The sequence below is a fragment of the Nothobranchius furzeri genome, chromosome 16 (assembly GCF_043380555.1).
Source record: "Nothobranchius furzeri strain GRZ-AD chromosome 16, NfurGRZ-RIMD1, whole genome shotgun sequence".
NCBI classification, from domain to species: domain Eukaryota; kingdom Metazoa; phylum Chordata; class Actinopteri; order Cyprinodontiformes; family Nothobranchiidae; genus Nothobranchius; species Nothobranchius furzeri.
Genome location: NC_091756.1, coordinates 58,075,282 through 58,093,840, shown reverse-complemented (window position 1 = coordinate 58,093,840; position 18,559 = coordinate 58,075,282). Strand labels below are relative to the sequence as shown.

The window sequence follows — 18,559 nt, the reverse complement described above, 5'->3', positions numbered from 1 at the left end:
ACTTTTTGCTGTGTTAAAAAATGAACCAATTAATGTAGTTACATGAAATAAACATAACCCTGAAAAGAGTCAACGTCACATGGACGTGCAGATCATGTCTATATTGAGTCCATGTTGTCGTTCTTTTTTAAAACACACAAACCGGCTGCCGTCGGCGAAACTGTAGCGTCAATAACAGGTTACAAAACCATTTGTGTGTTTTAAAAAAGAACGACAACATGGAATTAGAAATAACGCACAGCAAGAACACACCTAAGATGTCTATGTTGAGTCCATCAATCCAGACCACATCAGTAGGACGTCCAGACTCGGTCTTTGCACGGACAAAAGATCCTCTGTCAATTAATACTTGTGTTCTAAAAATGCCATTCAAACTTTTTCTCAATAATTCTCATTTCCTTCTGATTTTTATATTTTTTTCTGAGTGGTTTTAATACACCAACAATGAAAACAATGGCTTCGAAGGGTAATAATTGATTCCACAAAATTTTTTTTTGTGTATTTTGAACCTTCAGATGCTGGAGCTCAACATCAGTCAAACGAGTCAGCAGGACATCCCTGCAACTGCAGAGGGATCCGAAGAGCCCATTGAGACCCCTAAAGAGGTAGGTAAATCACCCCTTATAGTAACAGCTGTTGTGTTGTAAAATTACAATTTTTGTGCTTCGGCAGAGCCCAAAGACAGGATGGTTCAGACAATGGTTTAGATCTAAAACCAGCGATGCCCAGAAGGAAACGATGGAGCAGAAAGCAGCTCAGACAGTAAGATTCCAGCTGATGTCAAATGTCACTTTAAAGCCAGTTTGGTCTGAGTGATGTAAGATGTTTGTGGGTGTCAGTCGTTGGATCCCTCCCCCTCGGCTGGCTTCTCTTCTCCCCCTCCACCTGCAGGCCCCCCTCCTGGTGCATTTCCATCAGCGCCCTCTGCTGCCGGGATAAATCCTTTCTCAAGGAAAGCAGGTGACCACACACACACACACACACACACACACACACACACACACACACACACACACACACACACACACACACACACACACACACACACACACACACACACACACACACACACACACACACACACACACACACACACACACACACACACTAGCAGGAGCAGTGTCACCTCTGTGGTGCTGCAGTTTACACGTGTTGCATGTGACTGTGTCCAGTTCCAGTCATGATATGATGTTTCAGTTCTTTTGCGCTGAAATTTGAAACATTGAAAAAGTTAGCTGCCAACAGCGATGTTCAACCTTTATTTAGCTCAGTGAGTGTGTTTTTCACAGGCCAGCAGCTGGGGTAGGAGCGCTACCTCTAAAGCAGGTAAAGTTCCTGCAGGATGAACACATTTGGTTCCTTGGATGTAAATGAGCTCACTTTAAACTTCCATGTATGTTTCTAGGGCGATGCCGCTCTGAACCAGAATTCAGGACTTTCACGATTTAACCGAGCTTGGATGGACAACGCTGACGTTCTCGTTCGGGGGGTGCTCTTTCAGGCCCCCTGCAGAGGAGCCACCGTCAGGTTGAATGTAGGATACAGAAATACTTGCAACTCATATTCCGCCGACTAAGACAGCTGAGGTGTGCTTCCTAAAAGCTGATGGTGGGAAATTTCCAGGAGGTGCAGAACCTATTTGGGGAGGGGGATAGCTTTACTCACCGCAGTGACCATTTTTATACCAAGGATGCAGCTAGAGTCAGGGCTCACTCATGCACCCTAAATGGAGATTTCATTTCCTAACGTGTTTTTTCTTGCTTCCACAAACTTTTAACTAAAAATAAAAATCCACAAGCTTCACTGTGTGGACGTTTATCATCATTTATTTAAAACCATCTGCATTTATATTAATGCTTGTTGTGGTTATTACAAGCTGAGAGTTTCAGTCTCTGTGGATGTGGACTGAGTGATTTTGCATATTGTAAATGTGCAGATAATCTGAAAAGCAAGTTCTCATGCCGTCACTCTGCCAAAATGTAAGAATGCAAGTGTGGGGAACCTCAGGGAGAACAGGGAGGATCCTCTGACTGGCAAGTGACCAATAAGCTGTTTGCTTTCATTTGCCAACAGATATTTAAAGAGCCAAACTGTTTATGTGTTCATGATTTTTGCTGCTTTTATGTGGAAAAGCTATTTATTAGTCTTATATGACAGTATACAATATTCTGCTATAAACCACTTGTTTTTTATGTTTTGCTTCCAAACAGCCAGACTTTTGACTCTTCTATTTTTCTGATGCTAATTTTGTTTTTCACTCACTCATGGACGTAATTTTGGGGGGGACAGGGGGGGACATGTCCCCCCCCCCCCCCCCACACACACTTTTTCCAAAGTCAAGCTTTGACCCCTGCACTTTTTACCAACCAAAAACAATATTACGCTATATTAAATTGACACTGGTTGAGCTCTAGGACCAAGCAGAAAACAACCATTTGTGTTGAAGCCTGTTTCCCATTAGAACATACTGTAAAGATACCCCCCCCCCCCACACACACACACTTCTAAAGTGAAAATTACGTCCTTGCACTCACTTCCTGTCCAGTTTTTGTAACCGAAACCGTATTGTAACCATTTCAGCGCTGTGGGCGGTGTGTGGTGAAAAAGTACAAGTTTTTTGTGTATCAGCCTGTTAAAGACATGAACAGCCATATTTGGCCACATTTAGCAACGGCTAAGATTTTCAACAATAAATATGTGTTATCAGATCCAAATAAAGATATTTGTAAATGTAAAACGAAATATGATACAGTAGTAGTAAACAAAATGCCCATCCGTCTACCCTAAAGCAGAAGTAACCAAACAATTACAGGGTTAGGAGACCCTGCATACAACAACCCTGTGAAGGTTACAGTGTGTGAGTTTGTCATAAAGCCGAGACCAGAGACAGGAACTCTGACGAGTGACCCATGTTTAAAGAAATCTCACCATCAAAGGGGCTTGGGCGTTAGTTAGGTGTTACCCTGATTATGATTGAGCAAGACTTCTGTTTAACAAAAATCTGAATTATATGTTAGCTACATATTTGGATTTAGATTACAACTTTTAGATGTAGCTCTTTCAAAAACGATGTTTAACCTCTATTTTAATGAGTTTTAACGTGTTTACAATTGACAAATTGTCAAAAAATACAATTTAAAAGAGCGTTGGTCTTTTTATCAATCCAATCCAATCCAATCAATCAATCAATCATCAATCAATCAATCACTCAATCAATCAATCAATCAATCAATCAATCAATCAATCAATCAATCAATCAATCAATCAATCAATCAATCAATCAAAGCTTTATTAATATACAGCGCCTTCCACAACCCTTTCCGGGCACCCATGGTGCTAGAACACACTGTGAAAAGACATATAGTCATAAAAAGAGAAGTTAAAACGTAGAACATAAAACGTAGAGCATGAGGCTAAGGGATAAAACAATGGATAAAAGCGCCCTAACAAGAAATAAAACAGCAATTAAAAACAAGAACTAAAAATAACATAAAAGCAAACCGACTTCAAACATGTTCTGGAAACGCTAATCGACAAAAAAGAGTTTTTCAGTCGACTCTTAAAAACCGGCAAAGAGGCAGACTGAATAATGATCAGAATCCGACCACTTTAAAGAATTTACAAAAACAGTGGCTGCTTGGAAGCAAAATAACAAAAAGTGAAACATTTTTTGTTAACTCTATTGACTCATTTGCAAGACTACAATGATGCATAAAGTGTATGTGTTTGCATAGATGCTTGTATTCTAAGGAACAGGGTAAAATGTAATAATAATAATAATAATAATAATAATAATAACAACTTAAATTTTGTGTGTTTTTTTTAATCATAAGATGCCATCATCTTCCCTCAGTGGTTGTTCTCTAGAAACTGTTTGATTTTGTTTTTCTTCTCTGGATTTAGAAAAATAATAAACACACATTCAATACATACAACCGCCAAAAAAGAGCTGTGATGCCAAAAGAGACGTTTCACTTAGAGTAGAGCGAGTGACAACATGGCAGGTGTTGGATCCTTTTACGATTAGTCTGCAGAAGCCAAGTGTGAGTGGCCAAGAATCCAGCGCACACGAACAATATACCAGTCACTGCATTCAGCCTGTCAGTAGTGTGCCAGTTCATTCACACCCAACACTGGATCATTTAAAGTCATCAGATTCCAAAAGCAGCACTCTGAAAGAGCTACTTGTTCATATTCTACATATAAATGTTAACTTTTTTATTCCTGCTCCACTACATACACTAAACACAAGCTGCTCTTATTTTCTAATTATAATTAAAAAAAATGTGACTTTTAACATTTGGATTCAAACAAATTAAAACCTGTACTTAGAAAATTGTATTTTATTGGTATTTGTGAAATCAATTGTCTTCTAAAATAATGTGCTAGCATCCCATATACAGGCATACAAAACAATGACAGTGTTATTACATACTTGCTATTTTATCCACTGGTTTAAATCCACATCTAACACACAGCCTTTGTATAATGTTCACTTTGATTCAAAGTGATAATCAAAAACAGTTATGATGGTAGATAATGTTAAAATATGGTAGTTTTGACCACATCAGAGAGGAATTTATGACTCTTCACCAACTGCAGCATTATACCGATAAAACACACATCATCCTGGGTGCAACTTTGCTTTTATGTCCTACATGTGAAAAGCATCAAAAACACTACAGTTTGTTGCTGCTGGTGTTTATGGGGTGCCATTTGTAAAGTCAAACAGTCATAATCAAACAGCAATATTTTTGGTTATTTAGCATATCATAAGAGAAAAAAATTGGGAGTTCAATTTTTCGAAGTCATATTTTCACCATGTTATTCATACATTTATAAATGTTAAAGTTTCCAAATAAATATTTAGTTAGCAAGCTAAATATTTAATTTGTAGTTAAATATTTATTTTGCAAACTAAATATTTAGGTCTGATCTAAATATTTAGTTTGTAAAAGAATTATTTAATTCACTAACTAAATATTCAATTTACTAATTAAATATTTATTTTGGAACTAAATATTTAATTTGTAAATAAAATATTTATTTTATTTATTCTTCTTCAGCCAACACGTCGGACATGTTCAGAAAAATAGAACCGGAGATAAAACAAGTTCTGGTTCGGAGCAAGAGTTTATAAAGAAGTTAGCGAGATCCAGCATTTATTTTGGTAACCAACTTCCGCTTATTGGCAAGCGAATCTGCATATTAGCTAAATGTTTAAGTACCAGCTAAATATTTATTTTCCACGATGTTATTTAGCTCCACACTATATTTTATATTTTTCGGTCAGACTTAAATATTTATTTCTCAAATACTGATTTTGCAAACTAAATGTTTAGCTCCAAAATAAATATTTAGCTGGGATCTGAATATTTATTTCGGAAAATAAATATTTAATTTACAAATTAAATATTTAGTTCAAAAATAAATATTTAATTAGTAAATTAAATATTTAGTTAGTGAATTAAATAATTATTTTACAAACTAAATATTTAGATCAGGCCTAAATATTTAGTTTGAAAAATAAATATTTAACTACAAATTAAATATTTAGCTTGCTAACTAAATATTTATTTGGAAACTTATAACATTTATAAATGTATGAATAACATGATGAAAATATGACTTCAAAAAAGTGAACTCCCAATTTTTTCTCTTATGGTATGCTAAATAACCAAAAATATTGCTTTTAGATTATGACAGTTTGACTTTACAAATGGCACCCCATAGATGATACATAATCTTGCATAAAAAGCATAGTTGTCTTCTGCATAATCAACATCGATGGAAGGGTAAAAGCTTTTTAAGTAATTTTTTTGTAAATAGCTCTGAAAATGTTGAGCCCTTTTAAGGCTGCATCGACAGACACTGATCTTGGCTGAACTCCTTACAGTTAGGCCATCAGTGACCTCAGAGGAAATTAAGATGATAGTTATGATAGATGCACAAAACATAATTTATAATGGCAGAAAATCTCTTTGAATTAACTTAATTACCTGATTTGGTCAGAGATGCTCCTTTAAAGGAAAGTCACGGAATCAGAAACCAAAAATATTCCTTAATACCTAAAATGCAAAGAAGACAACCTGTGTGTGTCATCAATTGCATTACAGTTGTGGACAGAACTGTTGGTACCCTGTAGTCAGTGAAAAAAAACAACACAATGGTCACAGAAATAACTTGAATCTGACAAAAGTAATAATAAAATTTCTTCGTCTTCGTATTCGTCTTCCTCCGCTTATCCGGGTCCGGGTCGCGGGGGCAGCATCCCAACTAGGGAGCTCCAGGCCGTCCTCTCCCCAGCCTTGTCCACCAGCTCCTCCGGCAGGACCCCAAGGCGTTCCCGGACCAGATTGGAGATGTAACCTCTCCAACGTGTCCTGGGTCGACCCGGGGGCCTTCTGCCGGCAGGACATGCCCGAAACACCTCCCCGGGGAGGCGTCCAGGAGGCATCCTGACCAGATGCCCAAACCACCTCAACTGGCTCCTTTCGATCCGGAGGAGCAGCGGTTCTACTCCGAGTCCCTCCCGAATGTCCGAGCTCCTCACCCTATCTCTAAGGCTGAGCCCGGCCACCCTACGGAGGAAACTCATTTCTCCTCCTTGAACCGTCACCTTATCGTGGTGGAGGAGTTTGAGTGCCCTAATGATCCTAGGAGCTATGTTGTCTGGGGCACTTAGTGCCCCTGGTAGGGTCTCCCATGACAAATTGGTCTTAGGTGAAGGGTGAGACAAAGAACGGTTCGAAGGATCTTTCATGGCGGTTAAAACGAAGAGTCGGAGTACCCGGCCCGGAGGGTTACCGGGGTCCCACCCTGGAGCCAGGCCTGGGGTTGGGGCCCGTGAGCGAGCGCCTGGTGGCCGGGCTTTCGCCCATGGGGCCCGGCCGGGCCCAGCCCGAACCGGATACATGGGCTCGTCCAACTGTGGACCCACCACCCGCAGGAGGAACATGAAGGGTCCGGTGCAATGCGAATCGGGTGGCAGACCAAGGCGGGAGCCTTGGCGGTCCAATCCCCGGACAAGAAAACTAGTAATAAAATTTCTATGAAATTTTAACCAATGAAAGTCAGACAATGCTTTTCAACCAAGCTTCAGCAAAATTATAAAAAAAAAAATAAAATAAAATCATGGAAATGGCCTGAACCAAAATGATGGTGCCCCTGTCGGTACAAGATCTGCTCAGGTGTAAGATCGGCTCGGGTTCCGTCGACTGCCCATGACGTCAAAGTAGTTGATTGGCTGAACATGAACCTTACGGAATTACGTAATCATGTTACGTTGTTATCATGTTACGTTGTTATCACGTTACGTTGGTCCAGGCAAATCTTTCTGTTGGAAAGATGGAAAACTTTTACAAAGAAATCCATCATTAACTCTTTGAAAATACACTTTTAGCATAGAGCTGCATGTATATTAGGGCTGAACGATTAACTGCATGTGCAGTTAAATTGCGATGTGACAAAAGGAGATTTTCTAATCGTAAAGGCTGCAATTTGGCAGCGAGTGGTTAGCGCAATGCTAATATACGTGGAAAAACCCTTATGCTAATGCTAATATCACCAATTACATTCTTACAAATTATGAATTGGAAACGTGTGAAATGATTACATTTGGAGTCTAATAGAAAGTAAAACTACCATCAATCAAATAAGTACAGACAGGTATTTTAGTAAAGCCAGAAAACTTTTAACTCCAGAGTTTTGGCTAGCAGCTATGAGCGTAACTGAACTACTCATGGACAAGACGTCAAAAACTCTAAACACAAAATACTTCAATAAACGGGACACACTTCTTTCCTGCAAATACATTTCACAGGTGTTGCTAATACCTATGATCCTTCAAGGGATGTGCTCAAAGAGGAGTTCAACTTTATGAATACAATATAGTGTTTTATTTTACAAATACCATTATAAACACAAACTTACATCTTAAGAAACATTATTTTAATAATGAAACTGCTAAATTCTTTCCAACAGTATAGATGTGTAGTGTATTTTGTCCGAGTGGGTTTGCCGTACTTTGACGTCATCGGCAGTCGAAGGACCCCGAGCCGATCTTGCACCCGAGCAGATCCTGTACCGACACCCCTAGAAGTGACTGTGACTTCAGGTAGTTGTTTGGTGACACGGTGTTTGCTGAACTCAACATGGACCAGAGGAAGTGAAAGAAAGAGTTTTCACAGGAGATTAGAAATAAAATGATAGACAATCATGTTAAAAGTAAAGGTTATAAGACCATCTCCAAACAGCTAGCTGCCCCTGTGACTACAGTTGCACATATTATTCAGAAATTTCAGATCCATGGGACTGTAGACAACCTCCCTGGATGTGCCCACAGGAGGAAAAATTGATAGTAAATCAAAGAGATGAATAATCCAAATGGTAATAAAAGAGCCCAGAAAAACATCTAAAGAGATCCAATGTGAACTTCAAGCTCAAGGAACATCACTGTCAGATTTCACTATTCATCCTTGTTTGAGCCCAAGTGGGCTACATGGGAGACGACCAATGAGGACACCACTGTTGAAAGCAAATCATAAAAAAGCCAGACTGGAATATGCCAGTCTACATGTTGACAAGCCACAAAGTTTCTGGAAGAATGTCCTATGGACAGCTGAGACAGAAATGGAACTTTTTGCCAAGGCACATCAGCTCCATGTTCACAGACAGTAAAATGAAGCATATCAAGAAAAGAACACTGTCCCTACTGTGAAACATGGAGTAGGCTCTGTTATGTTCTGGGGCTGCTTTGCTGCATCTGGCACAGGGTGTCTTGAATGTGAGCAGGGTACAACGACATCTCAAGACTATCAAGGGATTCTACAGAGAAATGTACTGGCCAGTGTCAGAAAGCTTGGTCTCAGCTGCAGGTCATGGGTCTTGCAACAGGACAATGACCCAAAACACACACCTAAACACACCCAAGAAAGGCTAAGATGAAAACATTGGACTATTCTAAAGTGACCTTCTATGAGCCCTGACCTCAGTCCTATTGAGCATCTTTGGAAGGAGCTGAAACGTGTCGTCTGGAAAAGGCACCCTTCAAGCCTGACACCACTGGAGCAGTTTGCTCAGAGGAGTGGGCCAAAATACCTGCTGAGAGGTGCAGAAGTCTCATTGGCAGTTACATGAATAGATTGCCTCAAAAGGTTTTGCAACTAAATATTAAAGTTTGGGTACCATAATTTTTGTCCGGGCCTGTTCCATGAGTTTATTTTTTTTATTATTCATTTGAAGCATGGTTGAAAAGCAAAGTCTGACTTTAATTGATAAAATTTAATACAATTTTTATTTATTATTACTTTTGCTGATATTTCACCCCATAATGTTGTCTAATAAAATTAGAATACAAAAGCTATTAAACTCAGCACCATAGAGAAGAAAGGGAGAGTTTTTAACTCAACATACATATTTATAAATAAATTGTGGTGCCCCCTGACCCGAGTTGGGCCTGTTGTCTTTGACACTATCCAGAGCTACGGAGCAGACGACACGTTGTGGTAGATCACTGCCCGTCTTTAATCAAGTTCACACACTTTTTTCTTTGTGTTCGATCACATGCTGTGCAAGCTTTGTGGCACACAGGAACGATTTGTCACACTGCACACAAACGAAAATCCTCCCAGCACAAGTCTGCTCCTGGTGAAGCTTCAGCTGAGCCAGGTGGCTGAAGTTTTTGCTGCAGCCGATGCAGCTGTGGGGTTTCTGATTGTTGTGGATAAACTGGTGACGAACCAGACGGGAGGCCATGGCGAACGCCAAGCCACAGTCGGTGCACTTATAAGGGCGCACTCCGCTGTGAATGGCCTCGTGCTCTGTTAGGTTGGAAGATTTTGTGAAACACTTGGAGCACACGGAGCAAATGTACGGGCGCACTCCCATGTGGATTTTTTGGTGCTCTGCCATGCGACTGGCAAGGGCAAATGCTTTTCCACAGTCGGGGCAGGAGAAGGGCCTCTCCCCCAGGTGCTTCCTCTCATGGCGCTTCAGGGAGAGGGGCTTGTTGAAAGTCTTGCCGCAGTGTGTGCAGGGGAACGGTTTGTTGTTGGTGTGCATGTTTCTTTCATGCTTCCGCAGATCAGAGGAGCGGATAAAATCCTTCCCACAAGTGTCACAGGTGTAGGGCTTCTCACCCGTGTGCGTGCGGATATGCTTGCGGTAATCTGAGGACCAGATGTATGTCTTAGCGCAGAAAGGACAGTGATACGGCCTCTCACCAGTGTGCAGACGCTTGTGCTGCTGCAGCGTGCCCTGATGCGAGTAAGCCTTGCCACATATATCACACACATGTGGCTTGAGGCCCGTGTGGGTTTGTAAGTGACTCTGTAAGTTGCAGAGCTTCTTGAAAGCCCATTGGCAATGTGTACATTTGAAGGGACGATCCTCAGCGTCGATCAATCCCCGTCTTTTCATGGCCACCAAAAACTGAGAGACTTTGTCTTCTTTGCTTTTTTTGGGACAGTTCTTATCAGACGGGCTTTTTCCATTTCGGATTTTGGTCTCGCTTATATTTTTGTTTGCAGAGCACTTCTCAGGATTTAAGTCTTTGAGATTAGGAGTCCTCTTTTGGCCCAAAACTTCATTTTGGCTCTTTATGTGTGAGATGGAGCTTCTTTCCTTCTGATTTGAAGTCTCGTTATTATCGGCAAAAACGGTGTTGGTCTTGGCTCCAGAGTCGTCTTGCTTGTCACTTGCTTCTAATTCCTCTGCAGGTGAAAGCTGAGCAAACTTTGACACCAGAGACCAGTTTGGCGTTAGAGGGTTCAGGTAGTGGATTCCATTATCACAGTTCTCTGTTGGTGAGCCCACATCTATTCCAACTTCGCCAAGTATAGAGTCACTTTTCACAATGTGACTTTTGGCTTTCATGAGTCCATCTGTCAGGAAATCAAGTCTTTCTTCGCATGTCCTTGTACCTCTTTTCCCAACAGCTGTTCTGTTAGACATCTGCAGGATAACAGAACATTTTTTTATTTTACTACTCTGGCACACAGACCATGAGTGAACCAGTTCACCGCAGCATGAATCATTATCTTTGCAATGTGAAATGACCCCCTGAATAAAACCTTAACAAAAACACATTTCTACAAAAATAAAATGCACATTGGATTCTAGTTTAATACATCTCATTGAGTAACGTACCCTTCAGTCTTTATTCAGGCAGGTCAAGTCCAACAGATGCCACAGAGATATACTAACCTGAGGTCTTGACTGACTTTGGGAAAGACGTCTGGCGGACTTTGTGGGCGGAGTTTGGCAGCAGCCGTCTCCGGGTCAGCATCTATCCTGCAAGTCAGCAGCAGCAAGGCAGGCTCACTTTACCTCCTTGTCACTCAGCTCACCAGCTGTTTGCACAACCTTTTTAGTCACACGCCATTCAGACACATAAACCTTTAACTTTACAGTGGTTAACTACAAGACAGAGCATCCCACTGACTGATTTTTAAAAGAAATCCACAACAAAAAATAATGAAAAATAAAAAACAAATAAAAAATATCCCACAAAATCCTGTCTCACATTACCAAAATACTGAGAGGAATCTTTAGTGAACCGGAGAGACAAAACGGCAACTTTGTGAAAGTTTACATTTCATTTTATTATGTAATTTGAAACATCTCTGGTTTATTTGCTGTCTGTTTGTTTTAGGAATGGCTCATATGGCTTATGATTGGCATCTTATTGGGGGCAGTATGACAAATCAAGCAGTTATTTCCAGTTATAATATTAATTACAGCAGCCTTGAATCTTATGGTGCATTATATCTATTCATTACAGACAGAGGAATCAAATTCAGAATGGAGGAAAGCAGCATAGCTATTTATTAAGGTGCTTTGCTTTTATCAGTTAGGTCTTTATCTCTTTTTGACAGGTACCAGTCATTAGTTCTGCTTTATTAGATCAGTTTTAGAGCATCCATCCATTTTCTTTGCCCGCTTATCCACACAGGGTTGCAGGTGCCCATCTCCAGTCTCTGGGCAAGCAGGCGAGTTACACCCTTGACAGGTTTCCAGGGCAAGTCAGACACACAGGACTAACAAGCATGCACACACAGACTCACACTTAAGCACAATTTAGAGAATCCTGTCAACCTGACATGATATTTTTGGGCTGTGGGAGGAGCCAGTGCACCCAGAGGGAGCCCACGTGCACGGGGGAGCATGCTGGTTTCTTGCAGGGAGGTAAATTCAGGACCTCATTGCTGCCAGGCAACATCACTAACCACTGCACCACTGTGACGCCCAGTTTTAGAACATTTCAATCAATTTCAAGGTCAATGGCTGCAAACTCCCCTCCATACAGGACCTTTACACCTCCAGGACAGTGACTCGCTCCCATCTGGCAGGAGGTTCCGATCCATTCGGACCAGAACCTTTCACTGCAAGAACAGTTTCTTCCCTTCTGCAGTTGGACTCATGAATAACAATCCTAGAGCCCTAGGATTCTAATCACTTGGTTTTAGTCACAAGACCCTGGGTTGTTTGTACCTGTACTGACCCACTCTGATTAGTACATACACTCTAATTGTTGCCAATTTATATTATTATTTTATCATGATTATAATCTTACTTCCTATATTTGCTTATCTCTTATTTTTATCTTTCTCTTTGCACCAAGTACTGCAGCAATTTCCTAATGTGGTGATTTCTCTCATGTATGGCAATAAAACCCTTCTGATTCTGAAACCTAATTTGAAATATTAAGCAGTTCATGTAAAAACCACTAGATGTCGCTATGCCACCATTGTTTATCTGAGCGGCTAACTGGAAAAAATCAGATTTTATTTGGCCAATGGAAATTTGAATAATTAACTCCTCTAATTGAGGAAATATGTGTTGCTGTCCTCAATCCTCAACACTCCATCGTTCCACATACGTGACAGATTATATGCTGAACACATTTATCAAAAGTGTGTATAAATTTTGTCTAATTTTAGCACGAAATTAATTATATACAGCATGTTCTGTGATGTTATTACAAATGAAAATGCAGGTTCCTTTACACTAATTAATCTCAGTTCAAATGATCTGACAGTGGGAAAGGACTTTAGTTTTTTGTGTGTGGTTGTCAACTGAAAGCTGTCACAATATGGCTGTTGAGGATGAGGTGACCTTACGTAATGTCCTCACAGTGACGTTAAATGTGAACCTGGGTGCAGAAGCTACACCAACAAATATCTGAGGAGCGTCACCCAAAATCCCATTTGGGATTCACAAGGTTGTTGTTTAGTTTGCGTTTTTACCAAACCACCATAAGGAACTTTGTGAACTCGCAAAAGACAAAAGAAGAAATAGTTTAAGGTGAATTCAAGAACTTCAAACTGTACTTTCATAATGATGCAGACTGAATCAAGTTTGAATGTAACTGAAAAGAGTTCAGTTATAAAAAAAAAAAGCTGCATAATCTGTGTAAGCTTTGCTCAGACTTTGGGCATGAATGATTATTGTATTCACTCATTTTAGTCACTCTCTCAAACTGCACAGCAAAACTGCTGAGTCATTCTTGGGTTTCATTGATTTCACGGAGGAGTAGACAGTCTTAATTCAGAACGTAACGGACGTGGGAATTTTCCATGGGCCTCCGATCCCTCAAGGATTTTTTTTTCTTCCCAAATTCTACCCTAAGGGCCATAATCCCATGTAACACCACTTCATTTGAAGTTGAGGCATATTTAACCATTAGTCAAAGATAACACAAGTAAACACAAAATGCAGGTTTGAAATTATGGTTTTTATTATTTAGTGAGAGAATTGAATCCAAACCTACATTGCCCTGTGTGAAAAAGTAATTGCCCCCCCCCCCCCTTGTTAAAAAATAATCCAACTGTGGTGTTTCACACCTGAGTTCAATTTCTGTAGCCACCCCCAAGCCTGATTACTGCCACACCTGTTTCAATCAAGAAATCACTTAAATATGAGCTGCCTGACACAGAGAAGTAGACCAAAAGCACCTCAAAAGCTAGACATCATGTCAAGATCCAAAGAAATTCAAGAACAAATGAGAACAAAAGTAATTGAGATCTATCAGTCTGGTAAAGGTTATAAAGCCATTTCTAAAGCTTTGGGACTCCAGCGAACCACAGTGAGAGCCATTATCCACAAATGGCAACAACATGGAACAGTGGTGAACCTTCCCAGGAGTGGGTGGCCGACCAAAATTACCCCAAGAGCGCAGAGACAACTCATCCGAGAGGTCACAAAAGACCCCAGGACACATTCTAAAGAACTGCAGGACTCACTTGCCTCAATTAAGGTCAGTGTTCACGACTCCACCATGAGTAAGACACTGGGCAAAAATGGCCTGCATGGCAGATTTCCAAGACTCAAACCACTGTTAAGCAAAAAGAACATTAGGGCTCGTCTCAATTTTGCTAAGAAACATCTCAATGATTGCCAAGACTTTTGGGAAAATACCTTGTGAACTGATTAGACAAAAGTTGAACTTTTTGGAAGGCAAATGTCCCGTTACATCGGGTGTAGAAGTAACACAGCATTTCAGAGAAGACAGAACACACACACACACACACACACACACACACACACACACACACACACACACACACACACACACACACACACACACACACACACACACACACACACGACAAAGTAATGTGTCTATAGTTATATTGTGATTTATTAGTAAATATTCTATTTGGTGAGAGATAAACTTTATTTTATTTATCCTAGTGGATCTATAATTAAACGGATAAACTAGCAGTAGCATATCCAACGTCAAGGAAAGCAAAAGGTTATTATCAGGAGAGGGAGAATGTTTAAGTGGTTAGCAGCAGTGTGCTAGACGATGGCCCCCTCCATGAGGCCACCACAACTCAGCAGAACATCACTGTAGCTTCTTCTGGGGAGAAAAACACTTAGAGAGAAATTAAAGTTAACAACTGAAATAGCAGAAACTAATACAGTTAAAGAGCAGACTGTAAAAGAAAGTAGTAGAGTGTGAAAAGTGGTCAGTGCATCCTAAAGCAGTCTAAGCCTATAGCAGCATAACTACAGAGATACCTGGATAATCTATCCTATTTAGATGGAGGCATGTTGGAGGCAGGGCAATGGAGAGCCCGTCTTTACCGACTGTACACTCCACCTCCCTCTACTCCCCCACTTGTCCAGATTTAGGCTAACATCAGATTTTAACCATAGGCCCTATCAAATAAAAATGTTTTAAGCCTAGTCTTAAAAGTAGACAAGGTGTCTGCCTCACAGACTAAGGCTGGGAGTTGGTTCCACAGGAGAGGAGCCTGATAACTAAAAGATCTGCCTCCCATCCTAATTTTAGATATTCTGGGAACCACCAGTAAACCTGAAGTCTGAGAGCAAAGTGCTCGGTTAGGAACGTATGGAACAATCAGATCACTGATGTATGATGGAGCTTGATTATTAAGAGCTTTATATGTGAGAAGAAGGATCTTAAAATCTATTCTGAATTTAACAGGTAGCTAATGTAGGGAAACTAAGACAGGAGAGATATGATCTCTCTTTTTAATTCTCATCAGAACTCTAGCTGCAGCATTTTGGACAAGCTGAAGACTTTTAACTACATTCTGTGGACTTCCTGAGAGTAATGAATTACAGTAATCCAGTCTTGATGTATTAAATGCATGAACTAGTTTTTCAGCATCACTCATGGAAAGTATGCTTCTAATCTTAGCAATATTCCGAAGGTGGAAAAAGGAAATCCTGCAAACCTGTTTAACCTGGGATTTGAATGACATGTCCTGGTCAAAGATAACACCAAGGTTCCTTACTTTGTTCTCTGAGATTAATGTAATGCCATTCACGTCAGGTGATTGACTAAGCAATTTCCTTTTCTGGATTTCTGGTCCAAAGATGAGAACTTCCGTCTTGTCTTGATTTAAAAGCAAAAAGTTTAGAGTCATCCAATTTTCTATGTCCTCAAGACAAGCCTGTAATCTACCCAACCGATTAGGTTCATCAGGGTTAATGGATAAATATAGCTGAGTATAGTCAGCATAACAGTGGAAGTTTATCCCATGCTGTCTAATGATTTTACCAATTGGGAGCATATATATATATATAGTAAAAAGAATTGGTCCAAGCACTGAACCATGTGGTACTCCACTAATAACCCTGGAGTATGAAGAAGATTTGTCATGTACATTTACAAAAATAAATCTATCAGACTGGTAGGATTCAAACCAGCCTAGCGCTGTTCCTTTGATCCCTACAACATGTTCAAGTCTTTCTAAAAGAACATTGTGATCAACTGTGTCAAAGGCAGCACTGAGATCTAACAAGACTAGAACAGACACAAGATTCTTATCTGAGGCCATGAGAATATCATTTGTAACTCTCACTAATGCAGTTTCAGTGCTGTGATACTCTCTAAAGCCAGACTGAAATTCCTCAAACAGAGCATTAGTGTTTAAATGCTCACATACTTGGATGGCCACTATTTTCTCCAGGACTTTGGATAAAAATGGAAGGTTAGATATTGGTCTATAATTTATCGGGTCCTCTGGATCCAGAGAAGGCTTCTTAAGTGAAGGTTTGATTACAGCAACCTTAAAATCCTGTGGTACATACCCATTTACTAAGGATAGATTGATTATATTTAGAATGGGGGCAGGAACCAAGGGAAATGCTTCTTTAAATGATTTGGTTGGGATTGGATCCATAATGCAAGTTGAAGGTTTAGATGAAGCTAATATTTTTGATAAATCTGAAAGCTCAACTGGATCAAAACGGTTCAAGCACAGATGAGGTTCTACACTCACCTCTGATGCTCCCTCACTTACTGAGGAAGAAGAAATCGCATTAGGGAGGATGCTAAAGATTTTGATTCTAATATAATTAATTTTACTTGTAAAAAATCCCATGAAGTCATTGCTGCTGAGGGCTAAGGGAATAGATGGCTCAGAGCTATGATTCTGTGTAAGTTTAGCGACTGTACTGAAAAGAAATTTAGGATTATGCTTATTCTCCTCAATTAATGCTGAGAAATAAGCAGTTCTAGTTTGTTGAAGCGTATTTTTATAAAGCACAAGACTATTTTTCCAGGATAGGTAGGCCTCCTCATGATGCGTAGAGCGCCATGTTCTCTCCAATTTCCTAGAGTTTTGTTTTAAGGCTCGTAAATGAGAATTAAACCAGGGAGCCAACTTCCTGTCCCTAATTACCTTCTTTTTTAAAGGGGCAACATCATCTAATGCCACACGTAAAGACGAATTAATATGATGAACTAAGGCATCAATTTGTGAGGGGTTAGAACTGAAAATATTGCCCTCTGCTACATGCCTCTGAGATGCTGAGGACAGTAAAGATGGAACAGTTGATTTAAAAGATGCAACTGCATTGTCAGATAGAGACCGACTATAGTGAAATTTACTTTCATGTCTCGAGAACTTGGTTATAAAAAACTCAAAGGTTATCAGAAAGTGGTCCGAGAGGACTGGATTATGTGGAAAAATCGTTATTTCCTCACACTCTATGCCATAAGTCAACACAAGGTCTAATGTATGATGGCAGGAGTGGGTGGAGCTATGTATTCTTTGAGTAAAACCAATTGAGTCTAAGATATTACTAAAGGCTACATTGAGGCTATCATTTTCAATGTCCACATGAATATTAAAATCCCCCACAATGACCTTATCAGTATTTAGCACCAAATCAGATAAAAAAAAATCAGAGATCTGATCCAAAAACTCAGAGTAAAGGCCTGGTGGACGATATAAAACTACAAACAAGAGTGGTTTTACAGTTTTGCAATCTGGATTAGGAAAACTAAGAATAAGATGTTTGAACGAACTGTAGCTATTAATCTGTAAGGGACTGATTAATAAGTCCGAATGATAAATGGTTGCTACTCCTCCTCCTCGCCCTGTACTTCGAGCAATATGATGGTTTAAATAATTTGAAGGAGTCGACTCGTTTAAGCTAACATAGTCCTCTTGCTGCAGCCAGGATTCTGTGAGAGAGAGCAACGAGATCTGATTATCACAAAGTTAGTGACTTGATGCAATTTGCTGGGTTCCTTATATAGGAAACATTATTTCTGATTGGCTTAATGAACTGAACTGAATTGGAATGCTTATTATGTGAAGTGCCATGAGACGACTCTTGTCGTGATTTTGGCGCTGTATAAATAAAATTGAATTGAATTCAGACAAAGAACATCATACCAACAGTAAAATATGGTGGTGGTGGTAGTGTGATGGTCTGGGGTTGTTTTGCTGCTTCAGGAACTGGAAGACTTGCTGTGATAAATTGAAACATGAATTCTACTGTCTACCAAAACATCCTGAAGGAGAATGTCCGGCCATCTGTTCGTCAGCTAAAGCTGAAGCGATCTTGGGTGCTGCAGCAGGACAATGACCCAAAACACACCAGCAAATCCACCTCTGAATGGCTGAAGAACAACAAAATGAAGACTTTGGAGTGGCCTAGTCAAAGTCCTGACCTGAATCCTACTGAGATGCTATGGCATGACCTTAGGTGGTTCATGCTAGAAAACCCTCCAAATAAAGCTGAATTACAACAATTCTGCAAAGATGAGTGGGCCAAAATTCCTCCAGAGCGC

The 18,559-nt window shown here is 40.1% G+C and overlaps 2 protein-coding genes across 3 annotated transcripts in view; one reads left to right on the top strand and one right to left on the bottom strand.

Moving 5' to 3' along the window:
* The window catches only part of sec16b (SEC16 homolog B, endoplasmic reticulum export factor), a 26,272-nt gene extending 22,465 nt beyond the window's left edge, over nucleotides 1-3,807 (top strand). For both annotated transcript variants that reach the window (XM_015962304.3, XM_015962305.3), the window contains exons 21-25: nucleotides 516-605; nucleotides 673-762; nucleotides 840-960; nucleotides 1,290-1,326; nucleotides 1,406-3,807. In XM_015962304.3, the coding sequence (XP_015817790.3) occupies nucleotides 516-605; nucleotides 673-762; nucleotides 840-960; nucleotides 1,290-1,306 (318 nt within the window). In that variant the 3' untranslated portion in view covers nucleotides 1,307-1,326; nucleotides 1,406-3,807. The remainder of the gene's footprint in view (nucleotides 1-515; nucleotides 606-672; nucleotides 763-839; nucleotides 961-1,289; nucleotides 1,327-1,405) is intronic.
* A 5,700-nt stretch (nucleotides 3,808-9,507) lies between these two features.
* znf648 (zinc finger protein 648) lies at nucleotides 9,508-11,238 on the bottom strand. Its single transcript, XM_015962303.3, has 2 exons — nucleotides 11,149-11,238; nucleotides 9,508-10,953 (listed from the first exon to the last, which is right to left on the bottom strand). The coding sequence occupies exon 2, from the start codon at nucleotides 10,951-10,953 to the stop codon at nucleotides 9,535-9,537; it is 1,419 nt and encodes a 472-aa protein (XP_015817789.3). The 5' UTR covers nucleotides 11,149-11,238; the 3' UTR covers nucleotides 9,508-9,534.
* Nucleotides 11,239-18,559: the final 7,321 nt, after the last annotated feature.